The 20,893-nt window shown below is 58.4% G+C and overlaps 7 protein-coding genes across 7 annotated transcripts; 3 read left to right on the top strand and 4 right to left on the bottom strand.

Moving 5' to 3' along the window:
* Positions 1-307: 307 nt before the first annotated feature.
* On the bottom strand, positions 308-1,264 carry PSEUBRA_001611 (Protein of unknown function DUF833; the record flags this gene model as incomplete). The annotated part of the gene is made up of 1 exon (XM_059464639.1): positions 308-1,264. One exon carries the CDS (start codon positions 1,262-1,264, stop codon positions 308-310), a length of 957 nt encoding a protein of 318 aa, XP_059321182.1.
* Positions 1,265-1,658: 394 nt separating this feature from the next.
* Positions 1,659-2,151, bottom strand: PSEUBRA_001610 (Zinc finger, TFIIS-type; the record flags this gene model as incomplete). The annotated part of the gene is made up of 3 exons (XM_059464638.1): positions 1,659-1,717; positions 1,803-1,874; positions 1,953-2,151. The coding sequence occupies 3 exons, from the start codon at positions 2,149-2,151 to the stop codon at positions 1,659-1,661; spliced, it is 330 nt and encodes a 109-aa protein (XP_059321181.1).
* A 1,218-nt stretch (positions 2,152-3,369) lies between these two features.
* Positions 3,370-4,902, top strand: PSEUBRA_001609 (Carbohydrate kinase, FGGY, N-terminal; the record flags this gene model as incomplete). The annotated part of the gene is made up of 1 exon (XM_059464637.1): positions 3,370-4,902. The coding sequence occupies one exon, from the start codon at positions 3,370-3,372 to the stop codon at positions 4,900-4,902; it is 1,533 nt and encodes a 510-aa protein (XP_059321180.1).
* A 474-nt stretch (positions 4,903-5,376) lies between these two features.
* PSEUBRA_001608 (WD40 repeat) lies at positions 5,377-6,741 on the top strand (the record flags this gene model as incomplete). The annotated part of the gene is made up of 1 exon (XM_059464636.1): positions 5,377-6,741. One exon carries the CDS (start codon positions 5,377-5,379, stop codon positions 6,739-6,741), a length of 1,365 nt encoding a protein of 454 aa, XP_059321179.1.
* An 849-nt stretch (positions 6,742-7,590) lies between these two features.
* Positions 7,591-13,595, top strand: PSEUBRA_001607 (ATPase, AAA-type, core; the record flags this gene model as incomplete). Its single annotated transcript, XM_016434848.2, has 2 exons — positions 7,591-9,039; positions 9,294-13,595. The coding sequence occupies 2 exons, from the start codon at positions 7,591-7,593 to the stop codon at positions 13,593-13,595; spliced, it is 5,751 nt and encodes a 1,916-aa protein (XP_016293881.2).
* A 316-nt stretch (positions 13,596-13,911) lies between these two features.
* On the bottom strand, positions 13,912-16,893 carry PSEUBRA_001606 (CRAL-TRIO domain protein; the record flags this gene model as incomplete). Its single annotated transcript, XM_059464635.1, has 1 exon — positions 13,912-16,893. One exon carries the CDS (start codon positions 16,891-16,893, stop codon positions 13,912-13,914), a length of 2,982 nt encoding a protein of 993 aa, XP_059320841.1.
* A 1,214-nt stretch (positions 16,894-18,107) lies between these two features.
* On the bottom strand, positions 18,108-19,640 carry PSEUBRA_001605 (Major facilitator superfamily; the record flags this gene model as incomplete). The annotated part of the gene is made up of 1 exon (XM_016434829.2): positions 18,108-19,640. The coding sequence occupies one exon, from the start codon at positions 19,638-19,640 to the stop codon at positions 18,108-18,110; it is 1,533 nt and encodes a 510-aa protein (XP_016293879.2).
* Positions 19,641-20,893: the final 1,253 nt, after the last annotated feature.

Genomic DNA, 20,893 nt, shown 5'->3' with positions numbered 1-20,893 from the left:
ACCTGCCGTTGCATCCACTCTCCCCCGACAAAAGAAGGCCTTATCTGGACTTCAGTGCAACGGCAGGCCTCTCTCCTACATTGCATTCTGCACACTTGACCCACTCGTCATGGTGCTCAAAACACGCCTCTTTTTGAGCATCTCGCTCATACTTGTACCATCTCATCTACATCCGCACACAGAAAGATCCCAGATTCTCCCAAAGTACGCGTGACTATTGAGCTTCGATCCTGTGTGTGTCTATTGAACGTGCACACAGTGTGTTCCTTTCGGGCTTCCATTGTCGTAAGTTGACATGGAATGGGGGCTATCCAATGTGCCATTCGAACACCCGCTCCCCGCCACTCCTCCCCTGTACCGCACCGCTCCCCTCCGGTCCGTTGACCAACACAGCTTCGCCATTCTCAATCCTGAACGTGTCCCTTTCCACCAGTCTCGCGCGTCCGTCTCTCCCGACTACGATCACGGTGCTTGTTCTCGTGGCGTACCAGTCCCTCCCGCCCTCTGTCGCTGCAGGTAGCTCGAGGGGCGAGATCAACACCGAGTTTCTCAGCTCGGACCTTTGCGCTGGTTTCGGAGTGGAGGATGTCCAGAGTAGATCAAATAGCTGTTCCACTACCGCATCTTGGTCGTCTTGCGGGGCTTGGGCGAGGATAACGTTGAAGCGTGCGGAGCCGGAGGTGACTTTGGCCCAGGGGTTGGTGAGGGTGGAATTGGACATTCCCGCTGGACTCTGTGTGGTCGGGAGGAAGATGTCTCCTTCTCTCCCCCGCTCGACCTGCCCATCAGCAGTGCGATTCGTAATGTACCCAACCACAGTTCCTTCATCGGAAGGTAGGCCAATGAGCAGGTTGAATCCTGGGAACCTCTCTCCCTTCTCGCCCACTCTCGCCAAGTACTCGTGCACCTCCATCTCTGCCTCTCCCACAGACTTCGCTGGGCTTCTGGTCGAGGCGTGGGAGAGCCAGTCCCGCACGAGCCGACCCCGAGACTCGAACGCATCCAAACCGGGGGGTAAAGGTGCAGAGAGCTCCGTGAAGTTGGTCAGCGTTGCAAAGGCCCCATTGCGCGTGATACCCAGCCATGTTCCGCCCCCTGTTGAGTCGCGCGCGCTGAGGATGGACGAGGAAGATGAGGAGGAGCGACCGTTGGAGAAGTCGTGCCACGAGGCGGGCAGGGTCGGGCGGGACAGGAACTCGTCCCGATTCGAGGCGATGACGAGCGAATATGCCGGTGAGGAGGTCGTCCAGAAGATCACGCACATCGTGTCGCTACCACTATCCGAGTGAGGAGCTCTGATTCGGGTGCACTGGAGCAAGTTGGGCGAAGGAAGTGGTCGAAGAGGAGTGATGGACAGGAAGAAGGGGTGAATGCTTGGTGTGGAGGAAGGAGGCGCAGCTTTCAGGGTCCATTCGGCTGAGCGTCACGAAGCGGCCGAGAAATTTGCTCCTTCTCCTTCTGCTTGCGCTCGACTTGCTCACCATTGTCAATCTAGAGGCACGGCACGATGAAATGCATACGGATGGTCGACAAAGTGATGAGGGCTAGTATTACAGGTGCAGAAAAGGACGATCTCGGTCTCGCTAAAGCGGCTGACGCACGAGATCATGGTCCTTCGGGTATATGGTTGTGACAGACGATATGCTGTGCGCTGATGCTTAGTTCTCCTTCCACTGAAAGGCACAGGAGCCATTTGTGCAGCGGTAGAAGGTTGTCACTGTATTCATTGCAGAGAGGCAGCGTTGTTGTCAGCATTTCATTGCATCGAACGACTAGACTACATCGGCGCGGTCGAGACTTACTAGGTTCGTCAGCAGACCGAATCTGCAGCTGCATGAAGAACGCCTTGGGGTTCTCGCACTTGGGACATGGTGCTGTATCCCCCAACACAAAGGTCAAAGTTGTCAGCAACACTGTTTTCCACCCCGTCTCTCTGGAGAATGCAAACATACCATCGATGGAATCAACGTTCTTCCACGCCTCCTCGCCGCCCATCACATCGTCCACCTCTTTCCTCTTCAGATGTTGGCGTGTGGTCATCTGGCGGATGATGGGGAATTCGTAAGGACAGGTGTGGCAGGACCACTTGTTGTGACCTTGATCATCGAGCTGGATGATGAGGCAGTTGGCGCATGTTGGGCAGAAGAGCATCGTTACTCTTGTCTTCAGCAACGCGGGGCAGGTTCCGGTCTGCTAACTTCCTCGTGTAGTACTGGTCTTCTGACAGGGTGCAGAGCGAGCTCGGGAGGGATCTTGACCGTGATGTGAGGCAACGAGGGGGACGATGGGGCAGGAAGAAGGGTTCGCAAGCATGCAGCGAGTGGGCAAAAATTACTAGGCCCGACATCCGAGTTCTCCAGCTAGGACCTTAGATCGATTTTCTCAGGTTGTTAGAGTAGATAGCGCTGATTTGGTCGGCGAATTTTTTGCATCTCTTCTCGGACAGGATCGTCCTTCGGTCGAAAGACACAAACGCTGCGTTCAAGCGTCATCTCCCTGCGCCTCTAGCGCTTCCGGCTATTCTTCGCTGATCGAGGCTCGATCATTCAGCGCTCCAGACATGAGGATAGGAGTCGTTCGCAACACTCGCTTGCTAGTCAGAGGCACACACACAGGATAGAGATGCTCGCTGCTATCGCGTATTCGTCGGCTAGGGTCAGACGGCAGCCCCAACGCCAGCAGGTGATGGGCGAAGAGGGAGATTCAGGATGAATCGAGGCCGTGGCTGCTGCTCGCTGTGATTGCTTCGGCGTTGTGTGCATGTGACTTTGACGAGAGGGTGAATCATCCGGGCTTGCCGAGATTCTTCCAGGCTGAATTGAAAAACACGGAAGAAGCGGACCGCGCTGTTTTAAAACAGCGCCTTGACCACCTGCTCCAAAATGCCAAGCCACGCCGTCTTCTCACTCTCTCAGCATCGGCAGTCCAAGGTCGGCTCGGCTTTGAGATTGGAGTGATTGTTTGTCGGCGCAAGGGCTGTGAGAGCGTGTTGAGTTTGTCCTCGGATCGGAAAGCAATCAGAGGAAGAAACACGGTTGCAGCAGGCGATACGAAGTGGTACCGAGCAATGGACCCTCATTGGCTGTCAATCTCCGACTCCCCATCCCCACCTCGGCTTTAGAGATCGACATCGTTCCTGGACCTTTCGCGAGCCCCAGTCCTTGCCTCCCGACCATCATTGCACCATAGCTCTCATCGGCTTTCCACACCATCATTCCGCGATCACTTGCTCGGTCAAGCGCAATTGGCACGCTTCGCTCTCTCTGGACCAACAACATCGAGCGTTCGGGTTATCGTGCAACCATAGCCCGTCCACCAAGGCACCTCAAGTCATTCACATCACGCTCGCCCAAGCAAGACCCTTTCGAAATGCCGGACCTCGTTGGCTCGATCGACGCTGGTACCACCAGCGTGCGCTTCATCGTCTTTGACGAGTTTGCCAAGGTGCACGCCTTGCATCAGATGGAGTTCAACCAATACTATCCGCACCCCGGCTGGCACGAGCAGGATGCGCACGAAATCATCGACTGCGTGTACACGTGCATCGACAAGGCGCTCGCCAAGCTCGAGGAGGGCGGCAAGTTCAAAAAGACCGATGTCAAGGTCATCGGTGTCACCAATCAGCGCGAGACCACGGTGGTCTGGGACAAGAACACGGGCAAAGCGCTCACCCGTGCCATCGCCTGGCCTGACGCGAGGACCACGCACACCATCCGCCAGCTCGAGTCGAAAAGCCCTAAGGGTGTCGATGCGGTCAAGGAAGAGACCGGCCTGCCGCTCTCGACGTATTTCGCTTCGGTCAAGCTTCGATGGATGCTCGACAACATCCCCGAAGTACGCAAGGCGCACGACGACAAGCAGATGCTCTTCGGAACAATAGACAGTTGGATTGTCTACAACCTCACCGACAAGGCGGTGCACATCACGGATGCCTCGAATGCCTCGCGAACCATGTTTATGGATCTTCGTGCGCAGAAGTGGGACCAGAAGCTGTGCGACTTTTTTGGCATCGACATGGATATCCTGCCTGAGATCAAGAGCTCGTCCGAGGTGTACGGCAAGATCGCCCACGGCGAACTCAAGGGTGTCGAGATCGCGGGTATCGTAGGTGACCAGATGGCCGCGTTGGTGGGCAACAAGTGCTTTGCGCCCGGCGAGGCCAAGAACACGTATGGCACGGGTGCGTTCCTGCTCTACAACACGGGCGAGAAGGTGGTCTCGTCCAAGAACGGTCTGCTCTCGACCATTGCGTACAAGGCAGGACCCAACGCCCCCGTCAAGTACGCGCTGGAAGGTTCCATCGCCGTGGCCGGCTCGGCGGTCAAGTGGGTGCGAGACAGCCTGGGCCTGATCAAGGAAGCCAGCGAGATCGGCGACTTGGCTGGTCAAGTTGACAACACGGGAGGAGTCTACTTTGTTACGGCCTTCAACGGTCTCTTCTGCCCGTACTGGGACGATACTGCTGCCGGCACCGTCGTTGGCATCACGGCCTTCACTGACAAGCGCCACTTCTGCCGTGCCACGCTCGAATCGACGTGCTACCAGACCAAGGCGATCCTCGATGCCATGTCCAAGGACTCTGGTGTCGCGCTCAAGGCGCTCCAGGTCGACGGTGGGCTGACCAACTCGGACGTGGCGATGCAGATCCAGGCCGACATCCTGGGCATCAACGTCGAGCGACCCGAGATGCGCGAGAGCACCGCACTGGGCTCGGCGCTCCTGGCAGGTTCGGCCGTCGGACTGTTCGGTTGGGACATCAACAGGCCCGAGACGCTCAGCAAAGTCAACACGGCCGGCAAGCAGGTGTTTGAACCCAAGATCGACGAGGAGAGGCGAAAGAAGATGCTGCACGGCTGGGAGAGGGCGATTGAGAGGGCAAAGGGTTGGAACGAGAACCCTTAAGGAAGGACGATCGATAGCTCACGCTGTACACTATGTTCATACAGAATACAGATTGAAGGAGGCTTATACTGCAAATGAGTGTGTGTGTGTGATGGAGCACGAGAGACCGAGGCTGCTTTCGATATCGTCACATCGAGCTCTCGGCTAGGACATCCTTCGTGGGCTGGCTCAGCCAGGAAAACGTCTTAAATCTCAGATTCACACACGTCAGCCTGCTTCGGATCGCATCCGACAGCGCCTTGATTGGCGTCACCTTGGAGCTTCAATTTCGGATTTACTTAAGCCAGCAAGCAAACAAGCTTCCTCTCCTCTGCTCAAGTCACAGTTGACCGATCCACTGCATATCATCACAGGGAGCACCAACGGCTCGACTGCAACCGCAACAGGGTCTACATACACTAGCTCGGCTCGCTTTTGCAACATCACCACCATCAGCGGCATCACCTTCTGATTCATCGCAAGTGTCTTCCTAATATGACGACAGCGGCAACCGCAACTGGGGCAGAAGGAGCTCCTGCTGCTTCGACAGCATCCCTGCATCTGCTCGCTGATCTCGAAGGACACTCGTCTCGAGCATGGCATCTCGCATGGAACCCACGCATGCCCGTCCTGGCATCGTGCTCGGGTGACAAGGATGTTCGATTGCACGCCTACTCGTTCGTCTCGACCACATCTGCAGACGGCCCTTCCACCTCGAAGCAACCCACCTTCAACCTGCGCGAAGTCATTCCAACAGGTCATCAACGCACCGTGAGACAAGTCGCATGGTCGCCAGACGGCAAGATTCTCGCCACCGCATCGTTCGATTCGACAGTCGGCATCTGGGAGAGAATACAGGACATTGACGGCACCACCGAGATCGACGGCGATGCGAACGGAGCCGGTCCTCTAGCGCTCAGCAATGGCGGTGCACACGTTGACGAGCCCGAGTGGGACTGCGTAGGAACGCTCGAGGGACACGAGTCGGAGTGCAAGTCGGTGGCCTTCTCGCACACGGGCGGTGTGCTTGCCTCGTGCAGTCGAGACAAGTCGGTGTGGATCTGGGAGGTGCAGCCGGATGCCGAGTTCGAGTGCCTCTCAGTGCTGATGGAGCATTCTCAGGACGTCAAGGTAGTGGCATGGCATCCAATGGACGAAGTGCTTGCATCTGCATCGTACGACGATGCCATCAAGCTCTACATCGACGACCCTTCCGATGATTGGTTCTGCTACACCTCGCTGACGGGTCACGAGTCGACCGTGTGGAGTCTGGCTTTCTCTCCTTGCGGCAACTACCTCGCGTCTGCTTCCGACGATTTGACCGTTCGCATTTGGCGCCGTCTGAATGCGGACGAGTGCGAGACGCATGGAGTCAAACCAGAAGGCAAGATGGCTGGGAGAAAAGGCGAAAAGTGGATCCCGGTCAACGTGCTCAAGGGACACCACGATCGCACGGTATACAGCGTCTCTTGGGGCATAGACACTTCGACGCGTCCCGGCAACCTCGGACGACTGGCCAGTGGTGGCGGCGACGGTCGTATCTGCGTGTACGAAGTGACGGCCTCGGAGGACGACAGCAAGCAGCTGTTCCCAGACGTGCAGCTCGTGGCCAAGATGGAGCGGGCGCATGGAAGTGCGGATGTCAACTGCGTCTCGTGGGCGCCGGCAAGTCTCAACGAGCGGGTAGGGGCAACAGCCAAGATTGAGGAGCTCATGGAGGATGGAGAGACGCCAAAGAGTCGAGACGGCAAGGGTGTGTCTCACGAGAGCATGTCGGATATGCTGGCCAGTGCAGGTGACGATGGAAGTATCAAGGTGTGGACGCTGGCCAGCTCGCCATATGCCACCGCGAAGAAGTAGCAGCGCTTTTTCATCTACTTTGACTCGATGAGATTCTCTAATGCCACATTCCTTGCTCTCCATCTGTCGGCTCCTATCTATGCCGTTGACGAGGTCAGCCTTGCCGTAAGCGGTTGGCAATGAGCAAAGAAAGAGCCAGCGTCTGTGACTGTGACTGCATACAGTCGACGAAGAAAATGGGCGCGTGCACTCGGGCTGATCTCCCGATGTGACACGAAAAAGGCGAGAGCTTGAGTCAAAACGCGGCTGGCTCAGCACCTGGGATCGAGGCAGAAATTGGCAAAAAGGCGCGCTTGGGTCGGCTGCTGCTGCTGTTGCTGCTGCACGGTCGCTTGCTCAGCTCAGTTTGGCACTCTCCGAAGATGCCAGCCAGCCAACCGAACAATCACTCACTCACTCACACTCATCCAACACTTCTTTGGTGCTTTGGGACTGCTCAGCTTCTTTGCTCGTCCTTCCACTCTCTCAATCATCACCATCCTCGACCTTCCTTCCGTCACATTGTCATCCATTCCTTTCAACGACCTATTCGTCAACAATTGCCCAACGCGACTTCTTCACGAACAGCACAACCCGGCAATCTCGCTCGTCTCGACCATCCGTCACACTTGGACACGACGCGTCAACGCTCGTTGATCACATCGCAGCAAGGGTCCACAGCATTCATCTGCATCCTTCTTTTTGCCCGCTTCTTTGTCAGCTCACGTCCTCATTTGGCGCCCTGTGCAATTGCAGCGGTGATATGAACGCCAGTCGTGTCTCGACTCCCACCTTTCAGCCAAATCGCTGATCCGACTGACGGCCCGTCCGCAGTCTCTTTCCTTCGTTACATCGCGGCCATCTGCTTCCATGTCAGGCGGTCCGCACCACCCCTTTCATTCTCAGACCAGCAGCGGCAATCAGTACGACAATACATATCCTAACCCATCCTCCTACCCAAACCTAGACGCATCCTTCTTTCACCAGTCTGGCCAATTCCCGCAGCATCCTCAGCAGGGCAGCGAACCTAACCAACCCTCGCAGTTCGGTCACTTCGACTCCTACTCTACACAGCCCCCCTTTCAGCACGGCAACGGTGCTCAGTCGGGCTTTCAGGGAGGTCACAACCAGCCCACCCATTACAATCAGTCCAATCAGAGTCCATCGACTCAGTACGGCTATCCATCAGCTGCTCACGCTGGCTTCGGCGCTCCCATCATCAACTACGGCGCTGGTCACAACGGCAACTTCGGCAGCCATCCACCCAGCTTCCAAGGCAACCCCGCCTTTGCTCAGCAACCCCAGCAGAATCTGTGGACACCGCAGCAGGGACTCACGCCCTCCTCCTTCCACAGTCCGTATTCGGCACACGCGCAGTCGCTCTCGCCTCAGCCCTTCACACAGCCTTACGACGGCAATCCGCACCATCAGGACGCTTCTGCCTTTGCAGCTCAGCCCGGACCTGTAGCTCACCTCCAGTCGCACCACCAGCCGGCCGACTTTGCATCCGTTTCGACCCCCTCGCTTCCGCCACCCGACTCGACAGATTCCTCGCCTCAAAAGGCAGGCCGCCGCATCGTACTCAAGCGTACTCTCAAGGCGCAAGAAACCAGCTCCGGTGGTCTCCAAGCGCAAGCCCAGCTTCAGATCGAACCCTCGACCGACAACAAGATGGCTGTCGGACGACCTACCAGAAACGCTGCCACCGCAGCCACGGCAAGCATCCACAACTCGTTCTCCGACAGCAGCATGAACCGTGCTTCCCGCGCTCCTCGCCAGATCAAGCAGCAACCAGGCAGTGAGGAGGACTACGAAGAAGTAAGTCTGGCGCCACAGGTAGAGCCAATTGAAGACGACAGTCACGACCTGAATGATGATGAAGCAGAAGAGCAGGAGGAAGAAGGTGACGAGTACTCTGAGCAGGAAGGTCAGCAACTGGAACCAGCACCGTCATTGGATCGGCGACAACTACGTTCGACGTCTCAACCAGCAGCACGAAGCCAAAAAGCAAAGAAGTCAATAGTGCTGGTGAAGAAGCCCTTGGACAGAAACCAGAGCGCACCGCCTCGTAACTACGGTCGGAATGGAGCTAGCGGGAGCGCCAATCGGGCTCGCTCCGCGACCCCTAAGCCAAGGAACACAGCGTCGAAAGTGCCGACAGAGCCCATCAGACGGAGTACCAGGCTATCGCGCGATTCGCAACCGCCGCCATCCAGTCAGGAGTCCACAGCCACGTCACCACCCGCGACACCGCCGCTACCACCACGGTCAAAGGCAAGGACATTCGCCATGTTGAATCTGGATCGACAACGGCATTTGGTAAGCCAATGTTCAGCGTGCTTTGCGTCCCTAGGGTGGTCCGTAGCCGTAAGCAGAAAGAGGATGGAGAAGGCAGCAAAGTGGAAGCTCGCCACATCATCAAGGGCTTCGGATGATGCGAGCTGGCTAGCTCGTGTCGCCGGGGCTCTTCAAGTCGTACTGACCCGGCTTCGAGCTCGTTTCGATATGCAGTGGCAGGGATCGATTACTAACATTTCCCGGACCCTTTCTTCCACACATCTTCTACTATATAGGACGCTGAAGAGCAGGACGACGAGGATGAGGACGCCGACGGCGACGCTGACGAGGATGCTGAAGGCGAACCAATTGCCCGCGTCAAGCCAGAGCCAGAGCCCGAGTATAACGAACCAGAGCCTGTTCTCTCTACAAGCCGCAGCGGTCGTGTCCGTCGTCAAAAGGTGCAGAACATGGCCGAATCCGAAGACTCAGAAGAGCCTGACGACGAGGACGAGGACGAAGTCGGGCCACGACGCTCGTCTCGACGTCTCAAGGGCAACGCCCTCGGTGGCTTTGTTGCTGCAGACGACGAAGAAGAGGAGGACGACGAGGGCGAATATGGCACTCCGAAACGTAGCACGCGAACCTCGGGTCGATTGCGTCGTGGTCCTAGCGCCCCAAGCAACCGCCTCGCAGAGATGGCTGCTAAAAAGCGCGCCGCCAATGGTCGAGGCAAGCCTCAGAAACGCAAAATCGTCGACGACGAATTCGAGGTGGAAGGCGACGAGACACCAGAAGAGGAGCACATCTCGGGCGCCGAAGACGACCCGCTTGATCTCCACAGCGACGAGCCTGAAGGCAGCCAGGGCAAGTCGTACTCTCTGCGTCAACGCAAGAAGGTCAACTACTCGCTCGTGCCGCCACCGCCCTCCCCGCCAAGAGACGGTTTCGGTCGCACTATCCGCAACAATCGTGGTCGTGGCGGCAATGGAGCATACGATCTCGACCCTGCTGAAGGTGCTCCTCCTGCGGGCGGTTCGGGTATCGGTCTCCCTATGCCATTCCCGGGCCGCGGCAAGAAGGGCAAGGAGGGATGGGATGCTCTGCCGTCTTCCATGTCTGGCAAAGACTATGCGCGTATCTTTGGCGATCCCGTCGACAGCTCCGACGACGAGTTGCAGAACAACGCGCTGCGCAAGCCGGGCGCACCAGCTGCACTTGGTGGCGGTCCTGCAGGTGGCTTGCTCGGTGCCGGTGGTGCCGGGGGCGCAGGCGGCCCTCCAGGTGGCTTGACCGGCTCCGGCGGCACCGACAGCTTTGGTCGAATCAAGAAGAGCGGCGATCCGCTTGCAGACGTCGACCCGCTCGGCGTTGACATGAACATCGACTTCGACAGTGTCGGTGGTCTCGACGGTCACATCCAGCAGCTCAAGGAGATGGTCATGCTGCCTTTGCTCTATCCAGAGGTCTTCCAGCGCTTCAAGGTGACGCCGCCGCGTGGTGTGCTCTTCCATGGACCACCAGGTACCGGTAAGACGCTCGTCGCGCGTGCACTCGCTGCCAGCTGCAGCACAGAAGGGCAGCAGGTCAGCTTCTTCATGCGCAAAGGTGCGGACTGTCTCTCCAAGTGGGTCGGTGAGGCCGAGAGACAGCTGCGTCTGCTGTTCGAGGAAGCGAGGGCCTCGCAACCGAGTATCATCTTCTTCGACGAGATTGACGGTCTGGCGCCCGTCCGTTCGAGCAAGCAAGATCAGATCCACGCCAGTATTGTCAGCACCATGCTGGCGCTCATGGACGGCATGGATGGTCGAGGTCAAGTCGTCGTCATCGGAGCTACCAACCGACCTGACAGTGTCGACCCTGCTCTTCGTCGACCCGGTCGATTCGATCGAGAGTTCTACTTCCCGCTTCCATCGCTCGAGGCACGCAAGAGCATCATCAACATCCATACACGAAAATGGGAGCCTCCTCTTGATGACGACTTCAAGGCAAGGCTGGCCGACGTCACCAAAGGATACGGTGGTGCGGACTTGCGTGCGCTTTGCACCGAGGCTGCGCTCAACGCTATTCAGAGACGCTACCCGCAGATCTATTCGACTACGGACCGATTGCTTCTGGACCCCGCTTCAATCCAGGTCGACGCCAAGGACTTTATGATGTCGGTCAACAAGATTGTCCCATCGTCTGCTAGGGCGAGTGCGTCGGCTGCCGCGCCTCTGCCCGAGCGATTGGCGCCATTGCTAGGATCCGCGGTCAAGCACGCCATCAGTGTGCTGGACAGGATTCTGCCGCCCGTCTCGAAGCGAAACCCACTCGAAGAGGCGCTATGGGAGGACGATGCTTTCGCTCCCCAGGGCTTGATTTCTGGCCTCTCGGCAGCCGACAAGCTCGGCGGAGATCGAGGATTTGGTCGCGAGATGCTGCTGCAGTCGTTCGAGGCACAGCGTGTCTACCGTCCCCGCATGCTTGTGCACGGAGACGCCGGCATGGGCCAAGGTGCTGTCGGTGCTGCGCTGCTGCAGCACCTCGAGGGCTACCACGTCCAGTCGCTCGACATCGGCACCTTGCTTGGCGATAGTGCGCGCACGCCGGAGGCTGCAATCATCCAGCTCTTTGTCGAGGCGAAACGACACAAGCCCAGTGTGCTCTACATTCCTGGCATCGTCCACTGGTCCCGCTCCGTCTCGGACAGCGTCAAGACCACCTTCAAGGCGCTCCTCGACGGTCTCACGGATGCGGATCCAGTCATGCTGCTCGGCATCGCCGAGGCACCTCTGGACGAGCTCGACGATGAAGTGCACTCTTGGTTCAACTTCCTAGACGACGATATTGTGGAGATCGCCCGACCGGACGAAGCGAGCCGACTCGCGTATTTCCAAGAGATCTTTGACCACGTCATTCGACCCCCCACCGAGTTCCCCGACGCTCTGCCACGACGCAAGCGAGTTCTCGAAGAGCTGCCCAAAGCACCTCCTCGCCCGCCACGCAAGCTGACCCAGGCCGAGCTGCAGCAGCAGGCGGACAACGACGCCAAGCTGCTTGAGCATCTCAAGTTCCGCCTCGGTCCCGTGCTCGCAGAGCTCAGGAAGAAGTTCAAGAAGTTCACTCGTGACGTCTGGGACGAGTATAATCTTCGAGAGCTGACGCACACGTTTGATTGGAGGAAGGAGAAGGGCAAGATCACGGTCGATTTGCGATACTACAAGCCAGGCGCGATGGCGGCTCGTCAGGCAGCGGAGGCGGCGAGGGAGGAGGCCGACATGAACCGCATGCTCGAGACCGAGGCGGACATCGCCGCCAAACGCGGGATCACGGCGGCTCAGTTCATGGGTCCGCCTGAGGGGACGATCAGCGAGGTCGAGACGGAGCAGAATGGCGAGGAGGCCAATGCTGCGGCAGGTGCCACGAATGGCATCAACGGTGACGTGGAGATGACCAACGGCGATGCAGCTGCTAATGGCGCCGTCCTTGGCAGTACTGCCAATGGCATCGACGCACGTGTTGATGTCGAAGGCTTTGCTGCTGGCCCGCCACCGTCTTCCCAGGTCAACGGTACTTCAAGCACCGAGGCACCTCCCACCAAGACCTTCAACGTTGCCATGCCCGAGCCAGCTGCTGAACCCTCCACCGCTCCTGCTCTGGCTGACACTTCCATCACCTCGGCCCCCGATGCCGACACCGTCAACGCGCCCAACGGCGCCACGACGACCGACGACCTCGACTACTGGATCCGTTCGATGCCCATCTGGACGACCAACCTGGAAAAGATGCAGAAACGCCTCTACTACAACGGCTACCTTTCCTGCTCCTCATTCATGGGCGACATCCAGAAAATCGTCGAGAACGCCGAAGAAGCCGCCGAGGTGGACCAAGATCGCGTGTTCAGGGCGCATCAGATGCGCAATCTGGCGATCGTGCTGATGGACCAGTACATCGATGCTGGGTTCCGGGAGGAGTGCGATCGGATGGCGTTGCGCCAGCTGGCGAGGGAGGAGGAGGCCAAGGAGGCGACGGAGAAGGCTAAGGCGAGTGCGGAGGAGGCTGCTGTGCGCAAGGCGGAGGGGGCGAAGGGGGAGAGGGCGAGTGCGCGGATTGCGGGCAAGGAGCCGGAGAGTGGTGGCTTGGAAGGTGGCAAGCGGGCGAGAAGCGTCAGTGGGCAGCAACAGGAGGGCGAAGTCGCGATGGTGGAGGATGAGGAGGCTCGCAAGAGGGCGCGTCTCGACTCGCCTTCCACCGAGGCTGCCACCGTTAACGCCACTGCAGCCCCCGTTCCTGAAAGTGTCCCTGCCGCTCTCGCCCACGCCGCCATCCCCGAGCCCGAACCTCAGCCGGAGCAACCAGCCGCTCATCCACCCCTCACATACAACCCGTCCTCGTACGAATCCCTCAAAGCCTTCCTCATCGCCTCGACCTCGCGCTACAACATCGATCAGCTCTCGCGCCTCCGCGCCGCATGCTTCAACGCCATCTGGACGCACCGCAGCGAGTGGAATCGCGATCCGCTGGTGGAGAAGCTGCTGCTCATCACGAGGAAGAGCGAGGACGCGGTGTTGCGGGAGTTTAAGAAGGCGTTCAATGCTCGGACGATTGGCATGTGATGTGGTTTCCAGAAGTTTTTAAAGAATCAAATGGTTTTGGTTTAGAGTTGGTGTGATGGTGAGTGTGTGAGTCGATGATAAGATGAGCAGGGCGTGCGGTGAGTTTGCGGGACGAGACGTTGCACAGTGAGCCCTCGCAGCTTCAAACGGGTGCTCTCACGGCTCAGTCCGTTCTCGCGCAATCGCAATCAAACACAATGTCAGGAACAACCATGGTCAGTCCGATGATGAGATCAATGTCCATTGCAATGATGAGGAACGATTCCAATGTGCGCACAAGAGGCAGCGAGCAAGACGCTCCTTCGGCTCGAGGGTGTCAAGGCTCGACATCGTCAGCTTCAGCCACCTCGGAGAGCTCCCTGCGCATCGACTTGCTCCTTGCTACTCCACCCACCGGTGTCGTTGCGATGCATGCGATATCCGACGCGGCTTCTTGCAAATGCTGAGTGCTGGACGCCACCTCCGCCCCACTCTGCTGCTGTTCGTTCGTGAATGCCGCAGCGGTCGACGCAGCCACTTCGTCGCCCAGCTGCTGTGTTGCACTGACCCCGAAAGCCGTGCGCAACAGCGGCGAAACAGGCACCGACCCCTCCCCGCCCTCCACGGACGAGCTCCTCACCCTGCTCCCTCCCGGCGAACTGAACGTCCCCACCGCCGTCATCCCCGTCAACGTCACACCGCTCAGCTGAGCCGTCAACCCTTCCGTATCGGTCCCCGAGGAGGTGGCGAGATTCGACGAGGTCGGCGTGAAGCTGGAGCGCAGGTTTGCGTTCGATCCAAGACGACCCTTGGTAAGCCGCAACGAGCCGGAGGAGTTGCGTCCGATCGTGGCGCCGCGGAAGTTGGGCGTCGGACGGTAGGCATCGCGTGAAGCAAGACTGCGGTTTGTGGTTGCGTGCGAACTGCGATCATCCCCATCGTCCTCCCCACCACCATTCCCGCCACTCCCACCAAGACCGACGACCCCGCCACTGGTATTGAGCGAAGCCTGCGAGACCTCGGACGTGATCGATTCGCCACGTCGATGCGCCCTCGCCCGCACACGCGCCTCGTCCCGCACCAGCACGCTCGGCGACCCGTCCACCCCCGCCGCTGACCCACGGTACACGTGCGGATGATGATCCACCAAACTCTGCACGTTGTTCACCTGCATAGCAAAAGGTTGCTCGTCAAAAATCTCGTAGTACCGCTCGATGCAGATGCGCAAGATGCTGCCTAGCGTCGTGTCCCCCGAACTCAACGAGCTTTTCCGTGCATGCGGGGAGGGCGAGGATTGGACCGACGAAGAAGGGGTATTGGCCATAGAGGTGATACCGGCGACACGACAGATGAGCATGTCCTTCATGGCGTTTCCGCTGCACACCAGGTTGGGCGCGATGACCGTAGCGAGGTTGGCTGCGTCCATGCGATTCGTTGCCGAGTGGAGCGATACTTTGTGTAGCGCCTCGAGGACGTAACTCAGCAAGACGCCGTTGCAAGCCGGTTCGATGGCCGGCAACAATCGGTTGCGCAGATAATCGATCGTCTCCCTCGCCTGCTCCGCATTGCCATCCAGAGGCGGAGGCGGACAGGCGCGAATCAACCCATACACTCCCACCGGAAAAATCGGCGACGGCAATTTGCGCAGGAAGACCTTTAGAAGTACTGCGGGGATGTGCGGATCGCGATACTGCTCCAAACTCACCGGATGACCCCGATCGTAGCTCTCCTCTGCAGATTTCAGCAACGCCGACGAGGGGGATCGACGAAAGATGCCTTCAACTTCAACAGGACGGATGCCATCAAAGTCGCCAAGGATCGCCTCGACGCAGTCACGCACGACACGAGGCACTCCACCGCTCTCCCCGTACTCTCCCATCAAAACGGGGAGGTCGATGCCAAACACCTTGTTCTCATCCCCGCCGGCCGGAGTGGCGTCGGAGAGATTGATGGAGGATTCGAAGCGCAGGTTCCACTGCAGCACCTCGGGCGGGATATCGATCTGCGTAATCGGCACGTACTGCGCCAGGCTTGAAAGCGTATTCAGCTGTTCCACTTTTTTGGAAAACTTGGGACTGATAAAGTACGCCCCCGTATGAACGAATTGCAGCAACGATCGAGTGAAGAACGTCGGATGAACAATGTAGAGCTTCTTGAGATTCTTGCGGAATCGACGATCGAGTCGCCGATAGGCACGCCAGATCCAGCTCCAGCCCGGTTTATGCTGTCCACCGCTGGCAAAGTAGATGACCGTGTAGTCGTTCTCCACGAACAGATCGAGGGCGTCCATGATTCGGTCGAGGAGCGCGTCGTAGTCCACCTCGCGTGGATCGGGCAGGAAACACGAGGCGAGGACCACCATCGGACGCGTCTCGTAATCGAGGCCGGCTTGAAAGATGATTCGCCGCACGTGGGCGTCGAGCTTGGAGGCCTTGGAGAGGGTTTCGTGCCAGGTGGTGGCGTTGCGCAGGGTGGTGGCGACCGGCATGTCGGTGCGGTGGACGGGTTCGGTGGGTGCGGAAGAGAAGAGGAAGTTCGAGCTGGAGCCGGAGCGGAGGGTGCTGAGCGAGGGTTTGGATTGGAGGCGCGAGAGCGTTGCGTAGGCTCCACTGGGTGAGTCGTCGTCGAAGGATGGCGACGAGGGGGGCAGATCCTGGAATCGACTGCTGGGAGAGGTGGGTGATCTCGGGTTTGGAGTGCGCGGCGGCGACGAGGACGAGTCTTCGAAGATGCCAGCCAGCGGTTTGCGACGAGGAGAGCTGGTTGGAGACAAGGTCTGGCTGACGATCGTGTCTGCTCGCGTCTGAGGTCGTTGGGTCGCGCGCCTGGTGTCAGCTTCGACCTTTTCCGTGTTGCCTGCTTCCAGTGGCGCAGAGATGCTGAACGGGATGGCGCCCCTCGAACGTCCACCTTTGACAGGCGATGCTGCTGATGGTGTAGACGACTTGCGCAGCGTAGTGGTCTTTTGACGGCCAGCAGAAGGTCCCCAGCTGAGAAGGTTGCCCCAACCGCCTGGAACGGAGGGACGGGAGGATTCGTGAAGAGTGGGAGGCTGAAGACGGGAGGGACCGCTTTCTCGCTGTTGCTGTTCTTGCTGTTGCTGTTGTTGAGATGGAGGCTGATGGTAGGAGCCCCAGATCGAGGCAAAGACGCTACTTATAGTACCTGCTGCTGCTGCGCGATACCCGGTTGCAGAAGGGTGCTGTCCGGAGTGCGAAGGTCTGACCGTGTTGAAGTCCGAGGTGGCCCGGGAGTGGTGGTCGCGGTCCGGCTCGGAATGTTGGCGTGATGAGGGCATGGTGGCGGCCGAGGCTGCCATTGAAGCAGCGACGATCAGTGAAGGTGGCGTGCTTGCTTATCGACAGGGTCGAAAGACCCGTGCCTGGGACTTGGTGTAGGCGCGTGAAAGAAAGCTCCCTTTGACGCCATGTAAGGGGATTGCCCGATGTGGACGATGGCCGAGGCGAGGCGAGAAGGTGATATGATCGGCCAGCGGAACGAGATCAAGACGCAAGTGGTGGACGGGAGGATGGTTTTCAAACCGACGAGAGCGCAGAATGTGGAGCGGGCATACGGAGAGGCTGCATATAGGCTTGACAAGGGCTAAGGCACGTTCAAGCCGCTGCTGGTTGCTGCGAGAGTGCATGTTTCACTTTGTCGCTCGCTTCCGTGTGGTTTTGGGGGGCAAAGGAGCAGAGTTGAACACCGACGCGCCTTGCAGCAGGAGCGAGACAGGACCCTGAATTCCTGGCATGGACAGCGTTCGAACGAGCCTTTTGACATGATCAAGCTTTGACATGGACATCTGCGGCAAGTTAACTTAGCTGCAAGCCTCAATCACAGCCAAAGCTTGTTCACTCCATTCGCCGTCGAGTCGGCTCTGGGGCCGCCCGAGTGTCGGATGAGCCGCGTGCTTCGTCGTCATTCCACATCGGCAGTGCCACGATCTTCTCACGGCCCCTCTTCTAACTCGGTCAGCAAGTGTGTCACCTCTCTCCGATCTACTCGACTGGAAGAGCGACGAGGCCGATACAATGTCGCCCGCTTTGTTGGGGTGAGAAGGGGGCGATGATGTCAGTGGTCGATCAAGCTCGACGGACGAGCCCGAATCGGAATAGACGACGAAGGGTCCCGTGATTCGAGAAAGGGCAGTTGGCTGCTCACGGCACGCAGCGAGCAGTCGCTTGGCCAAGCCTGGCCCTACTCTCCTTGCTTCGACAATGAACAGCCCTCGGCCATCTGCCCTACTTTGTACTGCGCCACGTGAGCCGACAACAAGACACATCAGATCATCAGCGTGGTTTGTCACGCTGCAGCAACCCGAACGCCTCAATTCATACGCCGCCGCTCAGAATAGGGGCTCATTCCTCTTCCTTTTGCCGACATCGCGCCTCGACTCGATCGCAACAGCCGCCATGCTCAACACACTCTGGCCAGAGGAAAGTGTCACGCGCTGAACATACCACGACGCGTTGAGCATGTGACATCAAGTTTATGATTGCTGTTCCTCTATTCCCGGTGATGCTCTCCTATTCAGCCACTCCCAACATCCATCTTTCGCCACAGCAACCCGATGAGGCACGTCCCGATCAGCGTCACCGCCAGCTCGAGCGAGACGATGCTGAACTGCCCCACCTGGTAGATCGTTGCGCCCCATAGCGCGCCCGAGATACGCCCGACATTGTTGCTCAGCTGAATGATGGTCGATGTCAACCCGTTGTACTTGGCCGGCAGCTGCTTGGAGAGCAACGAGAGTGTGATGGTCGTCAACATGTTGTACCCCAGGGCGATGAGGAACCAACTCGTGAAGAACGATCCGAAGTTGACCGACTCGAGCGTGGCCAGTCGGCTCACTGCTGATTTGGCGGGGCTTTCGAGCGCACCCATGTGCAGCGACAGCCCGAGCAGACCAAAGAGCGTTCCAGCAGCTAGGATGAGGCGGTCTTGCAGGTACTTGGCCGCGAACACGAGCGCAAAGAGGATCGGCATCGTCGCTAGCCCACCCAAAGCGATCACGTTACCGGCATTGTACTCGGACCAGCCAAAGCGCAGATGACCAAAGACGGGAATGTTGACCTCCCACGCACCGAGCACGAGGAAGTTGACCATGCTGAACCAGCACATGGTCAGGACCGAGAACTTTTGCGTCGCATTGAGCTCGCGGAACATGCTTCGGAGTGTGGGCTCTTGTGATGCCTCGGCGGCTTCCTTGGATCCCGGCCTGGAGCCAGATAGCGCTGCGAGCTCGATTGGGGTCGCTTCTTGAACTGGATCACGGAAGACGAACCACACAGCCGCGAAGAACACCGCAAAGACGCCGACCATGACCCAGCCCGACGCGGTGTATCCATTCCACAGCCGATGCTCGTCCGTCATGGGTCGTACGTTTTTCGACAGGATGCCTCCGATCCACGGTCCCACGGCCATCCCTCCCAGCTGTGTCGTCACCAAACACGCGGCCATCATGGTCCGTTTCGACGTCCCCACCACCGCCGCATCCGTAAAGTACGACTTGACATATCGCCACGACACAAAGCCGGCACCGATGATGATTCGACCGAGGAACATCAACCACGCCGTATCCGCTACACCCGCCAGCGCGTACACCACCTCGCCGAGCATGATGCACACGGCACCGAACAGGATGGGAAAGCGGTAGACTCGGTTGTAGCGCGTCGAGAAGGGGACGAGCAGCAGTCCGGAGACCACGACGCTGATGCCGACGGTGAGACCCGAGAACCACGTCGAGGCACCGAGATCGTTAGCGTACCCAGCCGAGGTGGGGACGATGATGAAGAATGTGACGTTGAGAAGGAAGTTGAGCATCAGCACGATGGCGCTTTGCGATTTTGGCGGGGTGTGGTCGGGCGAGACGGTGGGGTAGAGAAGTGCGGTTGCGGGGTCGAAGCCGGGTGTCGCGACGCCGGACGTGGGCGTGATGGCTCGCTCGACATTGTCCAGCGTGGGAATGGCGACGATGTTGGCGTCTGTCTTGGTGTCGGCGGATGGCTGGTTCTTGCGGTCGACGACTGCGATCGCGTCCTCAGAAGCGTGAGCGCCGTTCATTCTTGACGGAAGCGGTGTCGCCATGGTGGGATGATGCTAGGTTCTTGTTCCTCCGTGGCTGGCGTGATAGCAGTCGGCTCTTATATGACGTGCCGGAGACAAACAAGGCGAGTTATCCGCGGCGACAGTAGCAGCGCGGGCTCAGTTGCGAACAAAGAACGAAGGGGAGTCTTGACAGGTGGCCATGAGCTCCGGGATGCAAAGCCGACCGGGTGACTCCAACGGAAAAAGACCGACCCATAGCCGCGAATTCCCTGGCCGTCGAGCCCGATTCAGATCGGGACCTCTTCATCACTTCCCTGCTCCCACCTTGCGAGCTCTTCTCAAAACAAACGTACACACAGCAGGCAAGTATGGACAACGGTAGCATCGATTGCATGATCTTCGTCAGCTATTCTCAAACTCAAACCTGGAATGGAAACAAAGATGTTGCCAGCCTGATCAGAACCCATCGACAAGGGAAGACGAACCCCATAGTTGCGAGCACCTGTTACAGTAACTCGCAAGGATCCGCCCAAGCCCCAATGCACGAACGAGGCCAAATAGAGACCAGACAATGGCTAGCATACCCGCCAGCGTAGCGAATGTGTAGGCCGCCGTACCACCGAATATGCCTCACCTGCCAGTAAGACAAATGATGTGCTGTAGGACCCTCACCAGGAACCGCTTCGGCTTAGAAGAGCTATCGAGCGGGCAGAATTAGGTCCAAAAGGAAACGATTGGGGAAGAGGGGAGTGCGGAAGAATGCGTGAACGGGGAAGGGAGGAATGCTCAATGTACGATCGGGTTGAGATGGGTAGAGGCGTAGATGACTCAGTGGATCGGAAGGTGGTCGCTCAGAGGGAAGAGCCACGGCGAACGGAGCGTAAGCGAATGTCGAGGCGATGACACAAGTAGTAGACCGCAGGCTGAAGACGATGATGCCGCTTGATGGTGATGGAAAAGGATAGATAGGTGGTGGAAGAAGGTGAGGGAGGAAGAGAAGTAGCTGTTCAGGTTTTGTATCGTTGCTCAAATTTCTTCCAGCCTTCTCAGACCCTAAAAAGTCAGGCAGGCTCACGTGACGCCTTTGGCTGCGGGTTGCGCTTCGTGCCTTCTTCTCCACTGTGCAGCTTCACCCTCATCGTGCTTTAGGGCAATACTCGCAAGCAACGGCATCCGCATTCCAGTCAAAACCTTCCGAGGACGCTCTATCGTCCGTACATACTAGGGCCCTCACACACGCGCTCGTCTTTGGCCCAAATCGCAAAGGG

Source organism: Kalmanozyma brasiliensis, assembly GCF_000497045.1.
Source record: "Kalmanozyma brasiliensis GHG001 unplaced genomic scaffold PSEUBRA_SCAF14, whole genome shotgun sequence".
Classification (NCBI taxonomy): domain Eukaryota; kingdom Fungi; phylum Basidiomycota; class Ustilaginomycetes; order Ustilaginales; genus Kalmanozyma; species Kalmanozyma brasiliensis.
This window is presented reverse-complemented; position numbering and strand designations above follow the sequence as displayed.